Source organism: Geotrypetes seraphini, chromosome 10 (assembly GCF_902459505.1).
Source record: "Geotrypetes seraphini chromosome 10, aGeoSer1.1, whole genome shotgun sequence".
Classification (NCBI taxonomy): Eukaryota; Metazoa; Chordata; class Amphibia; order Gymnophiona; family Dermophiidae; genus Geotrypetes; species Geotrypetes seraphini.
Window position 1 is genome coordinate 65479146 of NC_047093.1, and position 21170 is coordinate 65500315.

A 21170-nucleotide genomic window follows, 5' to 3' on the forward strand; every position below is an offset into this window, starting at 1 on the left:
AAGCAGATCGCAGGAGAGGTTAGTGAATTGGACCGGAGGGAAATCTGGTTGCAAAGGGGTCACAAACTGATTAGTACACGATTGATTTGCTTAGTGAATCTAGGTCTATGTCCATTAAGTCCCAATTGTCACCTCTGGATCCTGCTAATTAACACTCTGCATTCTCTCTACCATTTCTAAGAAAATCTTAAATATAGTGGTTGGTCAGCGCCGGGATTTTTTTGGGGGGGAGAATATTAGATATGCATCAGCATGTTATTTTGAAAAAGACATTACTGAGATATTGTGGATATCAAATTGTTTTTGCTGGCCTTTTGACAAGGGTGTTCCCTATTTGATTCCATTTCTTGATGTAATCAGATGCACTTGATACTACTGTTCATATCTTGCAGTTGCAGAAGTTATCACACTGATCTATGTGTCATAGTGTTAGCTTAGTGTTCTTTGATAAATTATGTACTGTACAATATTTAGGGGAAATAGTTATGGATCCTACAGCAATAGTTGTTATGGTCAGCCAACATTTACATATGTTCACTGTGCTTATGACAAAGAATTAAGGGTTAAAGAGCAACTATGCAGATGACACAAATTTTGAGTCAACGACTTATAGCAATTATGGTGGTTAAGAACTGCTCGACAGTTAACCTCTTGGATATTTTAAGAGTAAGCTGGCATCAAATTTGCTGAAGAGATTCTTATTCATGCAGGATCTCTCTCTCTCTACTTTGTCATGTTTGTAGATGGGGTAATTTAATATGCAGTTCAAGTTGTGGATCTTGCACAACATTATTTTTTTTTTAATGGGAAGCCTTTAGGATGGCATTACATTTGTTTGTAATTTTGCCTCTTAATTCTGTAATGCTGTGTTCATCAGACTGCAAGGCTCTTTGACAGTGCAAAACACAGCTTAAAATTTTAACTCTTGTGTTAAACATACTATGTGTTAAACATACTATACAATGAGGTTGCATAACTATCCTCTTAACTCCATGAATATTCTGACATATGCTCAGTGTTCTGCCTAGCGTGTTTTAGCCGGGTTTACTTGCATAATCCTGATACCCTGCACAGAATTTATAGCATTGGTGTGGAGGAAGAGGGAAAGAGATATTTGAAGGGAGAACTGTTGGGAAGAGAAAGGACGAAATGGGGAAGGCAGGAGGCAGGCAGAGGGAGAGATGGGATGGGGTCAGTTGGGAAGAGAAAGGGAGAGAAGTTGGATCTTGGGATGTGAAGGAGGGAAAATGTTAGGTCTGTGGATGGAAGGCAGAGATGCAGCATCTCTCTTTTTTTTCCCTCCATTTCATTGTTCAGCATCAAGGGGGGGAAAGGAAGAAGAAAACAGAAAAGATAGGGAGCAAAATGTTGGACCATGGAGATAGAGGAGGAGAGATGGACCCATGGGATTGCAGGAGGGAAGAGAGCTGGGATAAGAAGATGCTAGGCAGGAGATGGAAAGAAAGGGACAGGGAGTTACAGCCTGACCAGTGGAGAGAGGGAGGGGGATTCTGAAAGTGGTGAGCCATGTGGACGAGGTCAAAAGGGAGATGACAAGATGAGAGAGAGCATTGAGTACAGTGGTAGAATTGTGGTAATGGGGAGTAGATAGAAGGAAATAGGAGGCTGGGAAAGAAGTGAGATGGGAAATGGGAGAGCTAGGGACTGAGAGAAGATGGAGAATTGAGAGGTAGCTGAATATTTATAAAGAAGAAGGGTGAGAAAGAAGGCAAGATTTGAGTGGACAGAGGCAAAAAAGAGAAAAAGTTAAGAAGGCTGAAAGGGAAAAATCAATACGTTGGAGACAGGCATAAGGAAAGAATGGAACAGTATTGAGAAGAAGAGAAAAACTGGACAGCAGACATTGGAAAGAGAATTGGTAGAAGATCGACAAAAAGCAGAAAGAGAAACTGGGACCAAGATGATGGAAAAACAAAACATCCAGACAATAAGGTAGAAAAAATTGTTTTATTATGAATTTATTAACTGGAATATGTTAGCTTTGGGATATGTGCATCACTATTATTTTTGTATTCAGTGGCATAGTCATATACAGCTGATTTGGGGGAGGGACTGTAGCCCAAAATTAGTGGAGGGGCACCAAAGTTTCTCCCTGCCTGAGTGCAATTTATAAATACTTGAGCTAGTGGAGATTCCCAAGCCCTGCCAACTGAAGACATCTTCCTCCAGTCTGGCAACTCAAAATCTCCAGGCTTTGCAGCCAAAGGCAATATCCTCAAAATGCCCCTGCTTTCATGCATACATGAAAACCAAGGGGGGGGGTCAGGGAATAGTCCCAAAAAAGCAGTAATATTTACCCTGATTAAACGATCCTCCATGTGCACTGCTGACAGCTGATTCAGCATCCCCGCTCTGATGAGGCTCACCTCTGAAGAGGCTCACCATAGCTGTAATAGAAGTGAATGGGAGAACCAGGAACGTGCACCCCTGCTCATCAGAGTGGGGATGCGGAAGCCTGTGGCTGCTCCCGCTGTAAGCGGTGTAAGTGGAGGATCACTCAGTCAGGGTAAGAATTACTTCTTTTTTGGGTTCCTCTCCACAGTGTCCCTTTAATGAAGGTTTATTATTAGATATGTACATCTTCTATATTAGTGATTGCAAATTTGGGACCTGCTCAGCCTTTTTTTTTTTTTTTTTTGCTCATCAGCTAGTGTTGGCGTTTGTGCGGCCCCAGAAAATTTTTTCGTCCAATGTGGCCCAGGGAAGCCAAACGGTTGGACATCCCTACCCTACTCCTTCATCTTGAGCAGGGAGGGGTAACTTTCATAGTGTTCCAGGTTGTGGGCCAAACCTCTTCCCCACTCCTACTCCTTCACTGTAAGCAGGGAGGGTTAATTTGCATAGCATCAAGTTTGCACCAACACAATTCCCCGTCCCGCCCCACCCAGCTATTTTTTCGTGCCACCTGGCTAGAAAAAATTTCTGGGGAGAACACTGCATATGCCTTATGTTTGAGTGGTCAGGAACTGCTGGTAGTGCCCTCCATGCCTTCTCATTTAATTCAGACACACAGCTAAGGTTTTGTTTTTAAAATTGCTGATCCAGTGCTACAGAATCCCCTTCCATAATTCATCAGGTTAGAAAAGAATGCAGATAAAGGCATACTTTGTTTCAGTTTTTTTGCAATTCTTGAGCCTTTGGGCTTAGAGGCAGGAGAAGTGTATATGCCTTGCCTTGATGCGATATAACATTAATAATGAGGTGGGAAGATATAATGCTGATGTAAAGAAGAAGAATAATGTATAAATTGTATTGGACTTTGGACTCTTTTGTGCACATTGTATGATATATCATCAGTAATATCTAACAATACTAGAGATGGGCGTGACAGAAATGATTTAGAGCCCCTTTTACAAACCCGTCAGACAGAGCTTTATTAAAGTCTGTGATGCCACAAAACTGTCATTTATATGGCAGTCCTAATCCCAACTAAGTAATCGGTAGTGGCCTCTGGATAAGTGAAGTAGGAGGAGAGAAATAGCAATTTATACTTGGAAGAGAAATACTTTTTTTCTTGGAAAAGGAAAAAGGATACATGGGCAGATCTGATTACCATGTAGGTTTCATTTAAGAAATTAGTCAAAGATTTTGCATTCCTTTTAAACATGACACATTCAACTCTTCTAATTTATTAACAAAACAAACAAACAAAAAAAACAATTAATAGTTAAGTACTAAGGGTCCCTTTTTTACAAAGCTGCGGTAGTGATGCTGCCACAGTAAACGCACTGAAACCCATAGGATAATTTCAGGAAGGGAATTCTGTAGCACTGGACCAGTAAATTAAAAAAACCAAAAGAAAACCTCAGTTATATGGCTGCCAAGTTCTAAATGAAACTAGTGGGAGCGCGGTATGAGTACTTCACAATTCATATGTTGGGAGCCTCGACCCTGATGAAATAGAAATGAAACATGGCCATGTCGGTGGAGTCACTCCCTGATTAAGAAAAACACTCAAGATAAGTTTACAATTTGCAATTTTAAAAGTTTATTACACTTGTTATAAAACGAAAAAACAATTTTTAAAAATTTAAAAAAATCTTTATATACATTATAAGGATCCGGTGATGACAATGGCTTGTGCTATGTTAACTTGAAACCATAAATATGGAATAAGAGCATAATGAGGATCTATAACGTTAAAAAGTTATATGAACTAAATGAAATACATAATGGAGGGCACTACCAGCAGTTCCTGACCACTCAAACAAGGCATACGTCAGAATATTTGTGGAATCGAAGGATAATATGTAACCTCATCATATAGTATTTTTAACACGAGTCAACATCTTAAGCTGCATGCTGGTGCATTTTATGCAGCCTGAAGCACATTCAAAAAGCCTTGCAATCTGATGAACACAGTATTACAGGAGTTTCAATGCCATTCTAAAGGCTTTTTCCCAGAAACATCACTAGGAAAGCATAACCAGTACAAAATAGAATGCTGCTTTAATCAGACCTTAAAGCTACTATTTAGATTACTGTATATACTCAAATATAAACCTAGATTTTTGGGCTAAAAAAATGGGAGGAGTGTTTATATTTGTGCCTTCCCTCTTTGACTCATCGCAGGCATCTCCCCTGGTCTACCTTAATCCCTGGTGTTCTAGTGGTGAGCCAGGAAAAGAGTAATCTTCCTATGCTCCTTTTCCGTGCTGTCTCACTACTCAAAATGGCTGTTCCCACAGTGGTTGCTATGTTTACTATCTTTCCATGAAAAGCTTCACCCTAAGAAGTTACAACACATTGAATAGTAATCAGGTACTCTTAAGTATTTTCCTTATCTGTCCCTGAAGGCTCACAAGCTGTGGTACCTGGGGCAATGGAGGGATAAAGGGCCAGATTCACTAAACGCACCGATCGAGTCCCGACCGTGTCCCAACCAGTTTGCGATCGTTCCCTGACCCAATTCACTAACCTTGTGCCCGATCATTCTCCCACCCAATCCGATCATGCAAATGAGGGGAAATGGCATGCTAAACAGGAAGTCATCAATTCATTAAACAGAACAGAAACACTGATTGGGTTTGCCGATCCAAAATGAAGTGACTGCTGAGGACCAGTCGCTTACTGTCCTAGCTGACTCTCCTGCTTTCTGCCGCCCTGAAATCCCAGTATCAAGGTTACAAAACAGCCCTTAAAATAAAAAATAACTGTACATTACTCCCCATATATTCTGCAAAAAGCACAGTGCCGTGCGAACCCGTGGTTTTAACCCACAGGTTAAAAGCGTGTTCTGTTCTATTAAATTGAAATGTCCACTCAAGCAAACTGCAGCCACCCCTCCCCCTTTGTTTTGACCTTGCTTGTACGGAGAGCAAGCGCATGCACGGATTGCATCTACAGCCAACCAGGATGGTCTGTGCACGCATCGCAATCAGATAATTTGCATGAGGACTCTGTAGTGAATCGGTCGCCCAGCAGAACTCGGCCACAAATTGCCCAACAACGATCTAGACCGGTGAGTTTAGTGAATCTAGGCCTAAGTGATTTGCCCAAAGTCAAGGAGCAGGCTGCACTTGGAACTTACAACCTCAGGATGCTGGGGAAGCCGCTCTAATCACTAGTACACTCACTTCCACAGTAACCTTGCAAAACTGATGCGAGTTCGGTAGATATTAAAAGTCAACCTTTCCATCCTCTTTTTTGGGGAAAAAAGTTACCTCGATTTATATTTGAGTATCTACAGTATGTTGTAACAAAGAACATACCCTGATGTTAAGGCCAAATATCAGATATACAGGGAAGAAAAATGCCATTCATGCAACCATAAAAGTCTTCCATCCAATTATTTAATCAGCTTTATTCTGCAAGATCATCTACAAATTGAGGGAGCTCTCACACTTCAAGACAAAAGCTGACAGCAGCCAGTTTTTTTAAGCTCATGTTCCTGGTAATGGGTTTCTTGCCCCCACTGCGTAGCATCAAGCTGGAAATATTCTACTCGTGACATGAAATTTGACACTTTATAAATTACTATGATGTTATGAATTCAAAATTACAACTCACTTACTTATGGTAAAACAAAACATTTACAAATATGATTAGAAAAACTAAAAGAATAAATAAATCTGAATGGCAAATCAATTTCTGTCCTCCAAGTTCCTTCTTAAAACAGAAGTTTACATAAAATGGCTTATTTTGGGATGAAAGAAAAAAAAAATCCAGGAAGATTAAAACACAGTACAATCCATTATCTGATATTGGCTTCTCAACTAATAGCAGCATCACACCATACTTGGCATGTTAAAATGGCAATATTGTTTAAAGTGCATAGTAAATCAACAACTTTGTTTTAAAACAAACTCTTAGAAGCACAGAAAAGTGAAAGTATATAAGACCATATGGATTATCTAGACAGTCCACCTTGATAGCTGCTTTCTGATATTCAGAAATTCAAGAAACTGCTGAAAACAACTGTTTGTGGAGGCATTCTCTTGACTGAATTATGACTGATTGTAAATGCTTCAGATGTGTTTATCTATTTACGAATGTCATTTCATAAATAATGCACACTTTTTTAAAATTTACATGTTTTATTTTTTTTTTCAAGTAGTTCTTTACAAATATTCAATATAGTCTCCCTGCCTTGCAATGACCGAGTCTCAACGTCCGGGAAGCTTCATTATTCAATCCAAGACACCGTTTTTGTTCAGTTGCCGAATGGCTCAGGTACCGGTGGAAGAAAGCATAGGTTGTTTCAACTTTGGAAAAAGGTTGAAGTCTGGTGGGCTCATGTCTGGACTGTAGGGAGCATGAGGTAACACCTCCCAGCCATATTTGCGTAGTTTTTCAATGACAACATTCCTTATGTATGGGCGAGCGTTGTGAAGAATGAGTGGCCCAGCCAAGAGCAACTGAGGTCAGGTTTTGTGCATTTTTTCTGCACATTTTTTGCAAAAAATCACGATAAAACACTGCTGTGACACTTCTTCCACATGGAACTTTGTCTGTAATGATGATGTCTTCATGATCATAAGTAAAATCATCATTTGTCTGTCTTTTGAGTTCATCAAAATTTTTTTGGTCATGGGGAAGATGGAGCTTTCCATTCGTCATTGAAAAACTACACGAATACAGCTGGGAGGTGTTACCTCATGCTCCCCTATAGTCCAGACATGAGCCCAGACTTCAACCTTTTTCCAAAGTTGAAACAACCTATGTGTGGACATCGTTTTGCATCTCTGGAAGAGCTTTCTTCCACCGGTACCCAAGCCAATCGGCAACTGAACAAAAATGGTGTCTTGGATGGAATAATGAAGCTTCCCGGATGTTGGGACTCAGTCATTGCAAAGCAGGAAGACTATATTGAAGGACTGTAAAGAAATACTTGAAAAAATAAAACATGTAAATAAAAAATATATATATAGTGTGCATTATTTATGAAATGACCCTCGTATTTATGCTTGTGTTAGTTACATGCTGATTATGTTTTTATGTAAATCGCTTAAGCGAATTAGAAATTTTTTCAAATAAATCAATTTTTGACTTTACCAAAAACAAGCGCCTCCAATCATGAGCTACTGATACTTCAAATACTGTAATAAAATTATTTGAAACACTACAATATGAATTGAATTATGATGCATGTAGAAGCATGTAGAAGAAGCAAGGATGCTGAAATAATTTCCTAATAACGATAAATCTCAATTCAAAGTGGTAGAACTGTGGCATTCATCATTAAACAGTGCAGAATGCCAGGAGGAAGTATAACCATTGGTACTCTGAGGCAATGAGACAAGTTAAAAGGGGTCTTTGGAAATTAAAATGTCAGCGGAGGAAATGCCCTGACTCATATACATAGGAAGCATGTTACAGCTTTAGCAAATTATAAAGTGTTAGTGTTGAATACAAAAAAAACCCCAAGCAAACAGTATTTTGATGAGTAGATTGCTGTAACTCCTTTGGGATCTACCTGCGCTCCTGTACCCAATCTGCCAGACATCTTTGGCTTAAATACCACACACATGCTGACTTCATACACTTCAAATTCCTGCAAACATCCTTCCAGTTTGCCCTCTCATTTGTCAAACAAGAATACTATGCACATAAACTCTTAGTTACATTAAATTCTCTGCTCAAAGTGCCCTCGCATCCAATCCCCCCTTTACTTTCCCCCAGACTATAACCGAGTTCTATGACAAAGTTCAAAAAAATTCACCTTGAGTTCTCAACCAGGACACTCCAACCCCTCCTTCCATCTGTCCCCTGTCAACTTTTCCTCCTTTTCTGAAATCACTAAAGAGGAAACTGCATTTCTCTCCTCCTCCAACTCCATTACTTGCTCCTCTGATCCAATTCCCACCAACCTCCTCAGCGCTCCCTCTCCCACTGCCATCCTTCCTATCTGTCACATCCTCAGCCTATCATTTTCCACTGCAATTGTTTCCAAAGTCTTCAAACATGCTGTAGTTACACTTTTCAAAAAGACCCTCACTAGACCCCCACATGCCCCTCCATCTATCGCCCCTACCCTTCTTATTCAAGCTACTTGAATGTGCTGTTCATTGCTGCTGCCTGGACTTCCTTTCATCTCACACTATACTTGATCCACTTCAACCAGGCTTTTGCCCACTGCATTCCACAGAAACTGCCCTTGCTAAAATCTCCAACGACCTGTTCCTGGCTAGATCCAATGGCTTCTACTTTATCCTCATCCTTCTCAATATATCTGCTTTTGAAACTGCTGATGATCACCTACTCCTTGATACACTGTCCTCACTGGGATTCCAGGATTCTGTTCTCTCCTGCTAGTTTTATCTCTCCAAAAGATTTTTAGTGTATGCTAGGGTGTATCCTCCCCCGCTGCTATACCACTATCAAATCGGTGTACCCCAAGGTTCTGTCCTGGGACCTCTCCTTTTCTCCCTCTATTTCTGCTCCCTAGGTACACTGATCTCCCATGGTTTTCAGTATCGCCCCTATGCTGGTGACTCCCAGATCTATCTCTACAGGAATCCAGGCCTATGACTCAACCTGCCTTTTTGACATTGCTGCCTGGATGTCTCACCACAAACTAAAACTGAACATGGCTAAGACTGAGCTTCTAATCTTTCCACCTAAACCCACTTCCCCCTTCCCCCCCTTCTCTATTTTGTGGACAACACTTTCATTCTCTGTCTTATCTGCTTGCAATCTTGGAGTTATCTTCAACTTCTCTCTCTCTCCTTCTCCACTCAGATCCAACAAATCACTAAAGCCTGTCGCTTCTTCCTCCATTATATTAGCAAAATTTCTCCACCTCTCCTCTCCAAACTCACTACCAAAATCCTTATTCACACTCTCAATCACCTCTCACTTAAATTACTGCAATTTGCCTCTCTCAGGTCTTCCGCTCAACTATCTTTCTCTTCAAATAATCCAAAATACTGCTGCACAACTTATACCACAGGAGCCATCATACTTGCATTACCCCTCTCAAGTCACTTCAGTGACTCCCCATCCAGTTCCAAATACAGTTGAAACTCCTCTTACTGACCTACAAGCACATTCATTCACTCGGCAGCCCCTCAATATCTCTCCTCACCTATCTTCCCCTATACCCCCTCCCACAAACTCCATTCTGTAGCCTTCCCCTCTACTGCCAACTCGACTCTGTCCCTTCTATTCTGCTACGTCATATGCCTGGAACAGACTGTCCGAATCATTACACCAGGTTTCATTTCTAGCAGTATTCAAAACCGAGCTTAAAACTCCCTTTTTCAAGGGCATCTTACCATTCTCTCTGTGAGAAACTCCCCAACCACTATACAGTATGTCCTATTTTGTCTATTTTAAAATGTGCCTGCTTTACATTTAAGCTCTTGCATGGTATTTTTCCTTCCTTACTTCCTCTATTTTGGAATTCTACAAGATCTGAGCTTACCAGACCTACTCAAAAACTCAAATTATCTTTTCCTATGCTGAAAGGCGTCATCTTATACTGGTAAATTAGGGAAGTTTCTTCTTTCTAAAATTACTGAGCTCTGGATTAATTTTCCTGTCCACTTGCATGATCTGGGATCTAATTATTCCGAAAACATCTGAAAACTTGGCTTTTTCCAAAATTGTAAACTTTGCTCCCTCCATATTATCCATATTTCTATTGTATTTATTCTTTTCAATTTCTGTAAACAATGCCAAGCTCTATTTTTATAAAGAAGAAGCAGTATATATGGTTTAATTTAGTCTGTCTAAATTAGATTGTAAGCTCTTCTGAGCAGGAACCGTCTTATTACATGTTAAGAACATAAACATAAGAATTGCCGCTGTTGGGTCAGACCAGTGGTCCATCGTGCCCAGCAGTCCGCTCACGCAGCGGCCCTTGGTCAAAGACCAGCGCCCTAACTGAGACTAGCCCTACCTGCGTACGTTCTGGTTCAGCAGGAACTCTATCTTGAATCCCTGGAGGGTGTTTTCCCCTATGACAGACTCCGGAAGAGCGTTCCAGTTTTCTGCCACTCTCTGAGTGAAGAAGAACTTTCTTACATTCGTACGGAATCTATCTGTCTGTGGAGCAGGAGAGAGCACCACAGAAATGAATAGTACTAGTTTGCAGAAACACCGCTTCTTATACTTCTAGAATGCTGCTTAAAATGTACATTTGTTAATCATCCTATTAGAATGAAGGCAATCAAAAAGGTGAAATTTGTCATACTTGTTCATTTCTTTTCCTTTAGACCAGATGCCATCATCCTATTTGTAGTCTCTGCCTACTATTTATTTAATTTTAAAAACATATATCCCACCTATACCTAGTAGATAAAACCGGACTTTTCTCAATATGCTTCTAGTTCTAGCTCCGACACTCTCCTAGCTGAAACAATTAATACTAAAAAGATAGTCTTGAGTGAGTGACTTTAGAGGCTCAAAAGAAACTCCAGAGAGAATGTTCAGCATTAGATCCAAATCCCAGGAGGGAAGAAATAATCTAAGAGGGGTTTTCCAGCAGATATAACATTGGAAAATTCAAGATGGCTACCACGGGAACAATTTTGCACCCAAAAAACAGCCCGGGGAAGCTTCACCAAACTTCAAAAAATAATAAAAAGTGATTTTTGGAGGTGTGGGGCCCTGTCTCTGACTCCAGAAGACCTTAAAATTTTAAGTTTCAGACGCTCTTGATTTTCTCCTTAGGCTGTAATAGCCAGTACTCATAGAGCTGTGCTGGTGCCTGCCTGCTTCAGCTGAACCTGTAGCTGGAAATCATGGAGAAGACATCTGCCTCTGGACTGGATTCTTCACATTCAAATCATGGTATCTTCAAGTTGCTAGTTGGGCCTCACCCCCAAGAAGACCATGCGCCATGAAAGGTAAAATGCAGCAGGCTCCTATTAAAGCCCTCAGATCACACAGCCTACACTCAATCTCATGATAAATCAGAGCTGCAAGCTAGTTTCTAGAGGAATGGACCCCTAGCTACACAGGGACCAAATGGTTGCCCTGCTAGCTGCAGACTACTGCTGTGGAGTCTGCACCCTCTCCCAGGCAGAGTTGCCCCAGAATAACTGGGATCCTCTTGGCACTGAAGCCTCAAACTTCAGAGAAACCCCCCCCCCAAAAAAAAAACAACAAAAAAACAACAAAAGTTGTCAGAGCAGATCAGAAACACACCTTCTCAGTTGGCTTGCAGAAGGAAAAACTGAAGGTGGCAGTGCAGTCCACTGGGGAAGGAGGCAGAGATTAAAAGTAATTGACATCCTTCTCTAAACAGTTCACAGGAAGAGAGTGATAACCTAATTCTCTGGAATCCTTTGCACTACAATAGACCTTACAGTTGGTAGGCTCTAATAGTGTCACTTCTTTACTTGAGAGAAGTTATTAAGCATGTATGAGCTTAAATATTGGTATCAATGAAGTACTTAGAATTAGTTATTTGACTTATGGCAATCACAGTCCTGACCACTTTACAAGGCAGAATGGATGGACCATGTTGTTCTTGGCCCGCCATTTACAATTACTATGTTATATATTTACAGTACATATATTTTTAATGGTAGTCAAGTTGTATTAACTTTTTATTGTACTCTTTAAAAAAAGTTTTCTGTATTTGGGCCTATTTAGGAAAAAAACCTGAGGCTAGAAACTACCGAACTCCCCCCCCCCCAAAAAAAAAAAAAAAAAAAAACATTTAAAGTGCTATCTGCAAATAAGCTTACATAAGGGGCTACTAAAGATATATGCATATACAAGGTGACACCTGGTAGATTAGTGGGAAGATGACTAGGAAAAACCTGTGTTTGAAAGCTGTTTCTCCTTCTCAAACTCCTAGTGACTTTAGGCAAGTCACGCCACTCTTTTATTACATCAGATAAGGCTAAATTTACTAATACACACTTCCATATTAGTGTGCAGTAATGCACGTTTTCCAATTCAATTATAAGCAATAGGGCCTTTTTACTACAGTAATATATATGCATGCTCATAAGAACAGATGTGCAATCTAATGCTTAGATTGAAAGTTCTTTCAGGCAAGGCAATACATACTACATCTAAAGTGTAACCCACCTTCTACTCCGGTGTTTTTTGTTTTTGTTTTTTTTAAAAAATTAAACTTCAAATACAACCCTATTTTGCTAACCTCCAAGATGCTCTTTTCTCAATGGCTTAAAAGTACTTATTTCCCTGCCAAAAGATGAACTCGAGTAGAAAAGCATATAAAATTAATGTTCCTGCACACCTTCAATGAATATTGAGGCACAATTGTTAGTAGGATGAAAGGCATACACCCTAAGGAAACAATTAAATGTTAACAACACAAAAATTAATTTAGGAGAATGAAAGAATGACCAATAGACAAATGAACAAAATTATATATAGAGACTTTTTTAAAAATTAGATCTTGAAAGATCTATAAAGTGCTCCTTAGACTTGCACCTGATATGTCAGACAGTCTATCATAATACAGAAGGATAGTCTTATGCCTCAACCTACCCAAACCAGTACCTAAAAGTCCTCTGCAATTTTTAAAAATCTCTCCAGTCCCCTCTTCTTCCTAATATGAAAATGGAATGTCTGCAAAACACAAGGAAGATAATATAGAAATATTAGGAATAATTTGTATCTAACAACTGCTGTTTCTATTATTAATGGAAATTAATTGGTTTCTGGATACCAATTCATCCACCCTACTTCATATGTTTATGTAAGCCTATACTGATGAGATGCGTCCTTACCACAAAAAAGCCACGCAACTAAATTGGGTTTTTTTTAAGCCAGTCTAGTATATTAGTCAAAATGGAAACCACATACTTTGAAGTGTGTTTATTGAGTAAGCTACCAGTGTTAGCGTTGGCCATGCAAGGGACGTAAAAGTAAATCACCAACACATATCTTCCTTCATAAGCAGTTTTCCTGGTAACCACTGACACTGCATCTGAATGAGATGGGTGAAAATGAGAGGGAAAATGCTTAGAGTTTTTGCTGGTAAATAAAAGCAAGTCAGAATATTTAAAATACACACACATACAAACTATCAACTGAATAATCTGTCCTTAACGAAGCATATCATCAAAAAGCATCTTCATAGCAAAAGGGAAAAACCTATGCTCATTTAACATCCATAATTAGCACTTCTTTTTTTTTTTAGTTTGAGCTTCTTTTTTGGCCTTGAAATAAGACCAAGGCTCTTATATAAAAAAAAAAATTTTGGTTTTGCCTAGGCACAAATGTCAAAAATTGTTCTTGAACAAGACCCTACCGCTTTAGATCGTCTCATACCTTTAAACCTTAAAAATAAACCCTCCTGATAAAAAAAACTGAATGATGACCGGAGGCAAATCTTTTCAGCTCAAATTATGTTTCAATGTCAGTACACTTACACTTCTACTACATACAGTTTGGGCAATGGAACATTTAGACTTAAAACAAGGAAGAAGCCTCATGCAGTTTTCCTCTAGAGTAGACCTCTTCTCCTTTGTGGACTTCCTGTTAATGCTAGAAATCTTTGTGTCTTGTACTACTAACTGCTGGTCGGGCCTATCTTCCAAAGAAAAAGGAGTGGATGAGAGAGCGGGTCTGCTATTTTGTTTTCATAATCACGTGGGATCAGGCGAATTTTTAGATGTTAGAATACTGAGAAGTAGGATGGAAAAGAATTAAGTCAGCGTTTCAACTCTTGGGGTCGTTAAATCACATCAACTAAAACCACAGTTGGTTAAGAGATAGACACCTCAACGGGTAAATTTAAATCCCTGCCAACAGCTTAGAACACAGGATCTTTGCAAACGCTCAAATATTACAACTGTTTAATTGTAGCACTGTCGAAAAAACTCGTTACAGATTCTCGTTCAAAATGCTTCCGTATATCATCATTATCTATTAATAATAATAATAATAAACACAGAAAACGTAGACCTCTCTCGTCTACAACCATAAATCAGTGCCTAAAATGATTATCGCCACCAACCGCTCAAAACACAACCGAAGGGGTTAAGATGGATGCATAAGAAACCGGGCGGCTCTCTCCCGGCAGAAGCCGGCTCCTCTCACCAGTAAAACAAAGAGAATCACATCAAGGAGAACGAAGGCCAACGGTGTCTTCTGCGCCTACAGGACGAGCGGAAGAGGAAAGGCTGAGGAGGGGCGGCCCAGGCCTGTCGGGTTTTGTGCCCCGGAAGCACCTAACCCGCATTAAAAAAAAAAAAAACCTCCACCAACGAATAAAACCAAAGCCTCGCCGACTATGGGCGCAACACGAGTAGGATGCAGAGAAACCAAATCACACCCATCAAGCATGTGACACACGTTCGGCTGCCCCCACCCTCTCAAAACGCCGAACCCTCCTCTTCACAAGAATTCGAGGACCGGGGAACCGGTCTCGCCTCCCCATGGTCCTGTCATCTCGCCTTTTCTCTTTCGCCCTCACAAGTCCAACGTGCATCCCCCTCCTCCCTATCCTGCCTCCCTCTCCCTCAAGCCCACCCTCCCCCGTACCTGAGGTCGCCCACCACCAGTCCCGCAGCTTTCCTTCTCCAGTGGCCCGTCCCCTCTGACGCAACGTCTCTCCCTCGGACACGTCTCCTCCCACTTACTGAAAACAGGAAGTGGCGTCAGAGGAGGGAGGGGGGAGATGTTGGAGAATTGAAAAAGTCGTGTCGGGTGGGGGCGGGACGTCGGAGAAGGGAAGTTGCGGGGCCTCTTGTGGTTGAGTTCAAAGAGAAAGTGGGACGCGGGGGTGGGCAAGTTTGAGAATGAGTTAAGTGATGCTCAAAAGAAATCATATACAAATTAGAGAATGACAAAGGGCTCCTTTTATGAAGCCGCGGTAGCAGCTTCAACGCGTGTGAATTTTCATCGCTTTAACCCCCCGCTAGCCAAAAAACTACCGCCTGCTCAAGAGGAGGTGGTAGCGGCTAGAGTGTCAGCGGTTTAGCGTGCGCTATTACGCCTGCTAAACCGCTACTGCGCCTTTGTAAAAGGAGCCCTAAGTTTGTCCCTGTCTCTATCCCCACCTGCACAAACTGCAAATGATTTTAAAGTGTTTGAAGCTTGTGCAGATGAGAACAGAGCTCACAGTGAGGGATAGAGACAGACCACGCAGGGGTGGGGACAGACTTTGTCCCCATGTTATTCTCTATGATATGTATAATTAATTGGCCCTAACAAACCAAAAACAAAGAGCAGATGGTGCCTGACATTCCCACAGAGGTTGCAGTAAGCCTAGCTCTTATGCACATTCCCCAATTCTGCTGTTTGTCTGCACTAGTTCTGCCTGATTAGGATAAAAGTTTTTTTTTATTTGATTTGATTTGGCCCATTGAATTGATTTTTCAATTCCATTCAATTCACTTTTCCTACCCAATCTGGTGGGGGTTTTTGTTGATTTTTTTTCCAAACATCCTGGTGGGTTTATTTTGTAGCCTCTTCACCCACCCCCATCCCCCTTTGCCTTCTCTAATCCCAAGCTAGCGCTGTAGTGTAGGCAAAAAAAAAAGACTTTTCCTCTTAGATCCTAGCTTACGCTTGCTGTCTAACACCAGCTCTGGCAGGATACACATTTAAAATCTAACATATTGTAATCACAAAATAGAAAATAAAATTATATTTCTACCTTTTGTTGTCTGGTGATTTTATTATTAAAATCATGTTGGCCCCAGGCTCTTGTTTCTGTTTATCTTCTGTTAACTTGCTCACTAGGGTCTTCTATCCATTTGATGTTTTTCTCCATGCTCACTATCCATCTTCCATCTCTGTACCTTACCTTCCACTGCCATATCCAATATTTGTTTCTTTCCCACTGTCTACTATCTCTCTCTCCATGCCTTGGGTCAACCTTCTCTATTCCCCTCCTTGCAGCATCTCTCCCTTCCAGAATATACAACATTTATTTCTCCCCATGCACCATTTCTCCCTCTCTCTTCTCCATGCATGTCTCTCTCCCACCACATGCAGGATTTCTTCCTCTCACCTCTTTCTACCTCTTTGTTACATCTCTCCCTTGCTCTCCACCCCATGTCCAACAATTCTTCCTCTTTCCCCCCATGCACAGCAGCTTTCTATCCCTCCCTACCCCCTGTGCAGCAGCTTTCCATCCCTCCCATCCCCCTGTATAGCAGCTTCCATCCCTCCCTCCCTCACATCCCCCCATGTAGCTTTCTATCCCTCCTTCCCATCCCCTTGTGCAGGAGCTTTCCCTCCCTCCTACCCCCTGTGCAGCACCTCCAGACCGACCCCCCTCCCTTACAAGCCTCCCAAAGCAGCAGCAGGGGTGATGGTGGCTAGCGGGAAGAGGCAGTGCTCTGAAAAGGCTGCTTCTGGACTGCCTTGCAAGGGCTTCCCTCTGCCGCATCATCAGTGATGCAGAGACCTGGAGGTATCATGACTCACTGAATTGGTGAGTCCAATTTTTTTAGAAAGCAAATCAATTCACTGATGTGAATCGAATCAGTTTGAATTGGCGAATCGGGCAGCACCAGCCTGCACTTTAAAATATGAGCCTTTCAAAACAGGTACCGATGTGTGTGGGATTTTGATGTGTGGTATTTTGGTGGTATTTGTGCAGATGCTTTGTCCTTGCTGGCAGCACCCAAACATGCATGGGCTTCCATCCGTTTGCAAAAGAAGACAAAAAAATGCAGTGGAATGTGAAAAATTGATAAGAAGTCTTTTGAAAATCTGCACTGCTCCTGACCTATGTTTTCGGCATTATTGGCCATTATTTCCTTCTTTGCATTACAGTACTTTTGTTTGTGCATTGGAAAGAATACTAACTGACCTTATTTGCATCCACTTATATGCATTTGTGGTAGTATTTAGGCCCTGATGTTCTAAACTTATGTGCATTTAACGACCAACACTAAACCAGTTCTAACTGGTTTAGCATAAAAATATTTTAGCAATTGATGCTCATAATGGCTCACCACGGACTTTTCCATGCTTCATAGAAGCCTCCAACTCAGCTTTAAAAATGTAGTACAACAAGGTAATTATTATTAAAAAGAGCACTCTGAACGATGCCCTAACATTGCCTACTGATGCATTAAATGAAACACTGACCTTTAAAGAGCCAGAATTAGCGACAGGTCTGGAGATGCCTGTAATGTCAGGGTCAGTACAGGGTCCTATCTTTTGGACTAAGTTACCTTTGGATTTAAGGCAGCTTCCAGTGTGTTACAGTTTAGGAAGGAGTTAAAAACTGTATTGTTTGCATGAATTTTTGCAACATGAATCAGTGTATTTTGGCATTTATTAGTTGGTATTTGTTGAAGAGTTGATTTTTAGGGTTCTGTCCATGATTTAGTAAGTTGCATTTTTGTTTTTAATTATTTTTAATGACTTTAGTGCTTATTTTTGATGAGGAACAATGTTGTTATTAGTTTTAGTGGCTCATATTTTTAATGTTTTTTGTTATGTTGTATTTATTTGTTCGATTGTATGTTTATGTTTTTGTTGCAATTTTATTATATGTGTTTTGATGTTATCTGCATAGAATTGTTGGATATGCGGGCTATACATTTTTAAATAAATAATGTGTTAAAAGCGTGTCTCAGACGTATGCATCAAAGTGTACACTGGAAAGACTAGGCTGCAGATCTTAAAAATTGAAATAAGAGGATTCAATTTCATACAGAGTGCCATAAATGCGTGAGTTAAAGGTGCATCTCCTGTGCTCATTAAAAGCTGCTGGCAGCATATATTTGCTGCAGAACCAGTATAGAACAAAAGCATTCACATTTGCATGGTTTGCTGGAACTTCTTCGCCCCTATTTTTCCTCTGCCTATGGCATGGATGGATGCATATAGATGCATATGAAGCACGCCTATGACATGCACCTATGATGTGCTACACAAAGGCATGCCTGTGATTGACACTCATGTGTAACTACAACGTAGCTTTTCTTGGCACATGTGCACAATTGTGCCTTTATCCTTGAACTTTCTCCTTTTGCAAGCCTAGGGAGATGCTTAGGGCCCAAGGCTAGGCATGGATGTGATTTCACCTGGAAGTGGCCTTAGGCAAGCTTAGGCAGCCCTAGGCGTCTCCCTAGGGCTTTGTTAGGCACCTCAGATGTAGGCCAGCAAAATGTCCCCATGGGTGGGTGGCCTAAGGGATCTGGCCAATTGGAATCATAGGCCACTCCCAGTGCATCTCAGAATGCCTAACACTCTGGTTGGCCCAGGTTCCTAAGGCCTCTCCCATAGGAGGGCACCTGGGCCAACCTGAGCCAATCAGGGCCTTAGGCCTCTCCCTGGTGCACCCCAGGATGTACTGGGAAGGGGAAGACCCGCCATTCTGTGGAGGCGGGCCTGCCGACAGGAGGGAGTAGGCATCCTTCTTACCAGCCATCAGAGAAAGGTACGGGGAACATTCAGGTGGGGGTGGAAGAGGGATCTTGATGTTCGTGGGGGTGGCAAGGGCATCTTGAGGGGAGAGTTGGGGAATGATGGGGCCAGCAGTAGGAGGGAGTGGGCATCCTTCTAGCCCGGGGATGTCTCGGGGAGGGTGGGGGGGCGGAGGTAGTGGACATCCTTCCTGTCATGGGATTTCTTGGGGGGGGGATGACAGGAGGGAGTGGGCATCCCTCCTGCCAAGAGATGTCTCAAGGGGTGACGGCAGGAGGGAGTGGGCATCCCTCCTGCCAAGGGATGTCTCAAGGGGTGACGGAAGGAGGGAGTTGGCATCCTTCTTGCCGGTGATATCTCAGTGGTGGCAGGAGGAACTGGGCACTCCTCCTGCTGCGAACATTTAGGGGGCTTCAGGAGTTCCGGCAGGAGGGAGTGGGCATCCCTCTTGCCAGCCAACTTCGCGGGGGGAGACGGATTCCTAGCCACTAAACTGATTGCCATAGGGAAATTCCCTTGCATCAATCAGCTCAACAGCAACGCAATTCTCTAACCTATTAAATGGATGCTGGTTAGAGAATTGGGGTGGTTAGGCACAATTCTATATAGGATGCCCGTGTGTGATTCTCTTTATAAAAATGTGTAGATGTATATGCATGTGTAAGATATAAAGGAGCAGATCACACAGAAAACTCCTTAGTAAAATTTATTCACCACAACGAGCATAAAACTCTAAAATTCCTTCTCCTGTTTTAGGATGAAAGAAATGTTTAATTTTTAAATTGATATCACAGACAGATCAAGAAGTATACTGGCAGTGTCCTGCCATTTTCGGATCTCTTAGGTAGGGCCAAAGGAACCAAAATATCCCTTAAGGTGCATTCTCTTTTATAGGCAATCATCAAATCTTTGTCAGAAAATTGATCCAAAGTTTGTACAAAACTCCATTGTCTGAATATTCTTACAATGTAATTTGAACAGGTGTAATTTTTTTTTTTTTAAAATTTCTAACAGCTGGTTACAATAAATTGTCTATTGTGGTTGCTCTAGCACTCTTTAATATAAGCATCAGGATATCCCTTTTCTCTAAAACACCTATGCATCTCTTGGGTTCTAATAAACATCTGAATCAGCCGTTTGAGTCTCAAAAACTGATTATACAGGAGGTTTGATTTTAAAGATCTGTTATGGCAACCTTGGAAATCAAAAAAATTATAACATCCATGGTTTTCTATATACAGTCGACTACACCTAAGTACACGTCGGTTAAGCACACGCTTCGATTTTCCGCATATGCCACTATGGTCCCATTTTTTTTACATAAAAGTGAATGGACGTAAACTCCGGTTGATGGTAATTCTGATAAGCACACAATCTGCTTATGCACACAGATGTTATAGGTCCAACTGCCATTCTCTCACGTTACGTTCACTTCGTTTAAATGCAATCGCACGTTCTGACATGGATGAGTCACATGTTTCGGAATTGCAACCTAGGCCTGGCTAGGTGTTCGAACTTTCGGAATTATACAAAAATCATTGTCTTTGGCTGAATGTGTCAATGTGTTAAAGAGACTTGACCAAAGGGAGAGTCAGGTCTCTATTGCAAAACATTACAGCATTCATCCTAGCCAGATTTCTTAGATTTTTAAAAAAAAGCAAGTGATATTGAAAGACTGACAAAACAACAGCAATCCTATCAGAAAACAGAAAAGAATTGGGAAGGCTGGAGACGTTGAACAGGTGTTGCTGCTATGATTTGCTGAAACTAGAAGTCGACAACTGCCAATCAGTGGACCTCTGCTGATGGAGAAAACAGCACAGTTATCTGAAGAACTGAGCATAGAAGACTTCTGGTTAGAGAGGTGGAAAGTTCGTAATGGCATAAAATTTAAGAAGCAGCATGGCAAAAAACAAGACGTGGATGAGTTTGGTGCAGAAAGATGGGTCATGGAAGTGTTGCCATCAGTCACTGGTGGATATGAACCATGTGACATGTTCAATGCCAATGAGACGGGCCTCTACTGGTATGCTATCCCTGACAGAACATTGGCTTTCAAATGCAGCAAAGCTTTTGGCTTCAAGGTGCCAAAGAAACGATTGACATTGCTGATCAGTTGCAATATGGATGGTAATGAAAAACTCGAGCCTCTGGTAATTGGGAAGAATCAAAATCCTTGGTGCTTAAAAAACATTAAACACCTGCCTGATGAATATGAAAGCAACAAAAACTCATGGATGACAGCGACATTGTGGATTGAATGGTTACAGAAGCTTGACAATCTGATGAGAAGGCATAGGAGGCACATTGTAATGCTGTATGATAACTGTGCAGCACACAGCAATGATGTAAGATTAACTAACATCAAACTCATGTTTCTGCCGCCA

General features: G+C 41.3%; 1 protein-coding gene across 5 annotated transcripts in view; it reads right to left on the reverse strand.

Moving 5' to 3' along the window:
* Positions 1-15058, reverse strand: part of RAB14 (RAB14, member RAS oncogene family) — a 100878-nt gene extending 85820 nt beyond the window's left edge. Inside the window, exons 1-2 of one of the 5 annotated variants that reach the window (XM_033961260.1) lie at positions 13252-13267; positions 12934-13014 (exon numbers count right to left, since the gene is read on the reverse strand). Coding sequence is in view for 1 of the 5 variants with exons in the window: in XM_033961257.1 (XP_033817148.1) it covers positions 13252-13298 (47 nt within the window). In the remaining 4 variants the exon portion in view is untranslated. Of the gene's footprint in view, positions 1-12933; positions 13015-13251; positions 13376-14490; positions 14576-14934 lie in introns of those variants that run through there. The other 4 variants (XM_033961258.1, XM_033961259.1, XM_033961257.1 and 1 more) reach the window with 4 other exon arrangements.
* Positions 15059-21170: the final 6112 nt, after the last annotated feature.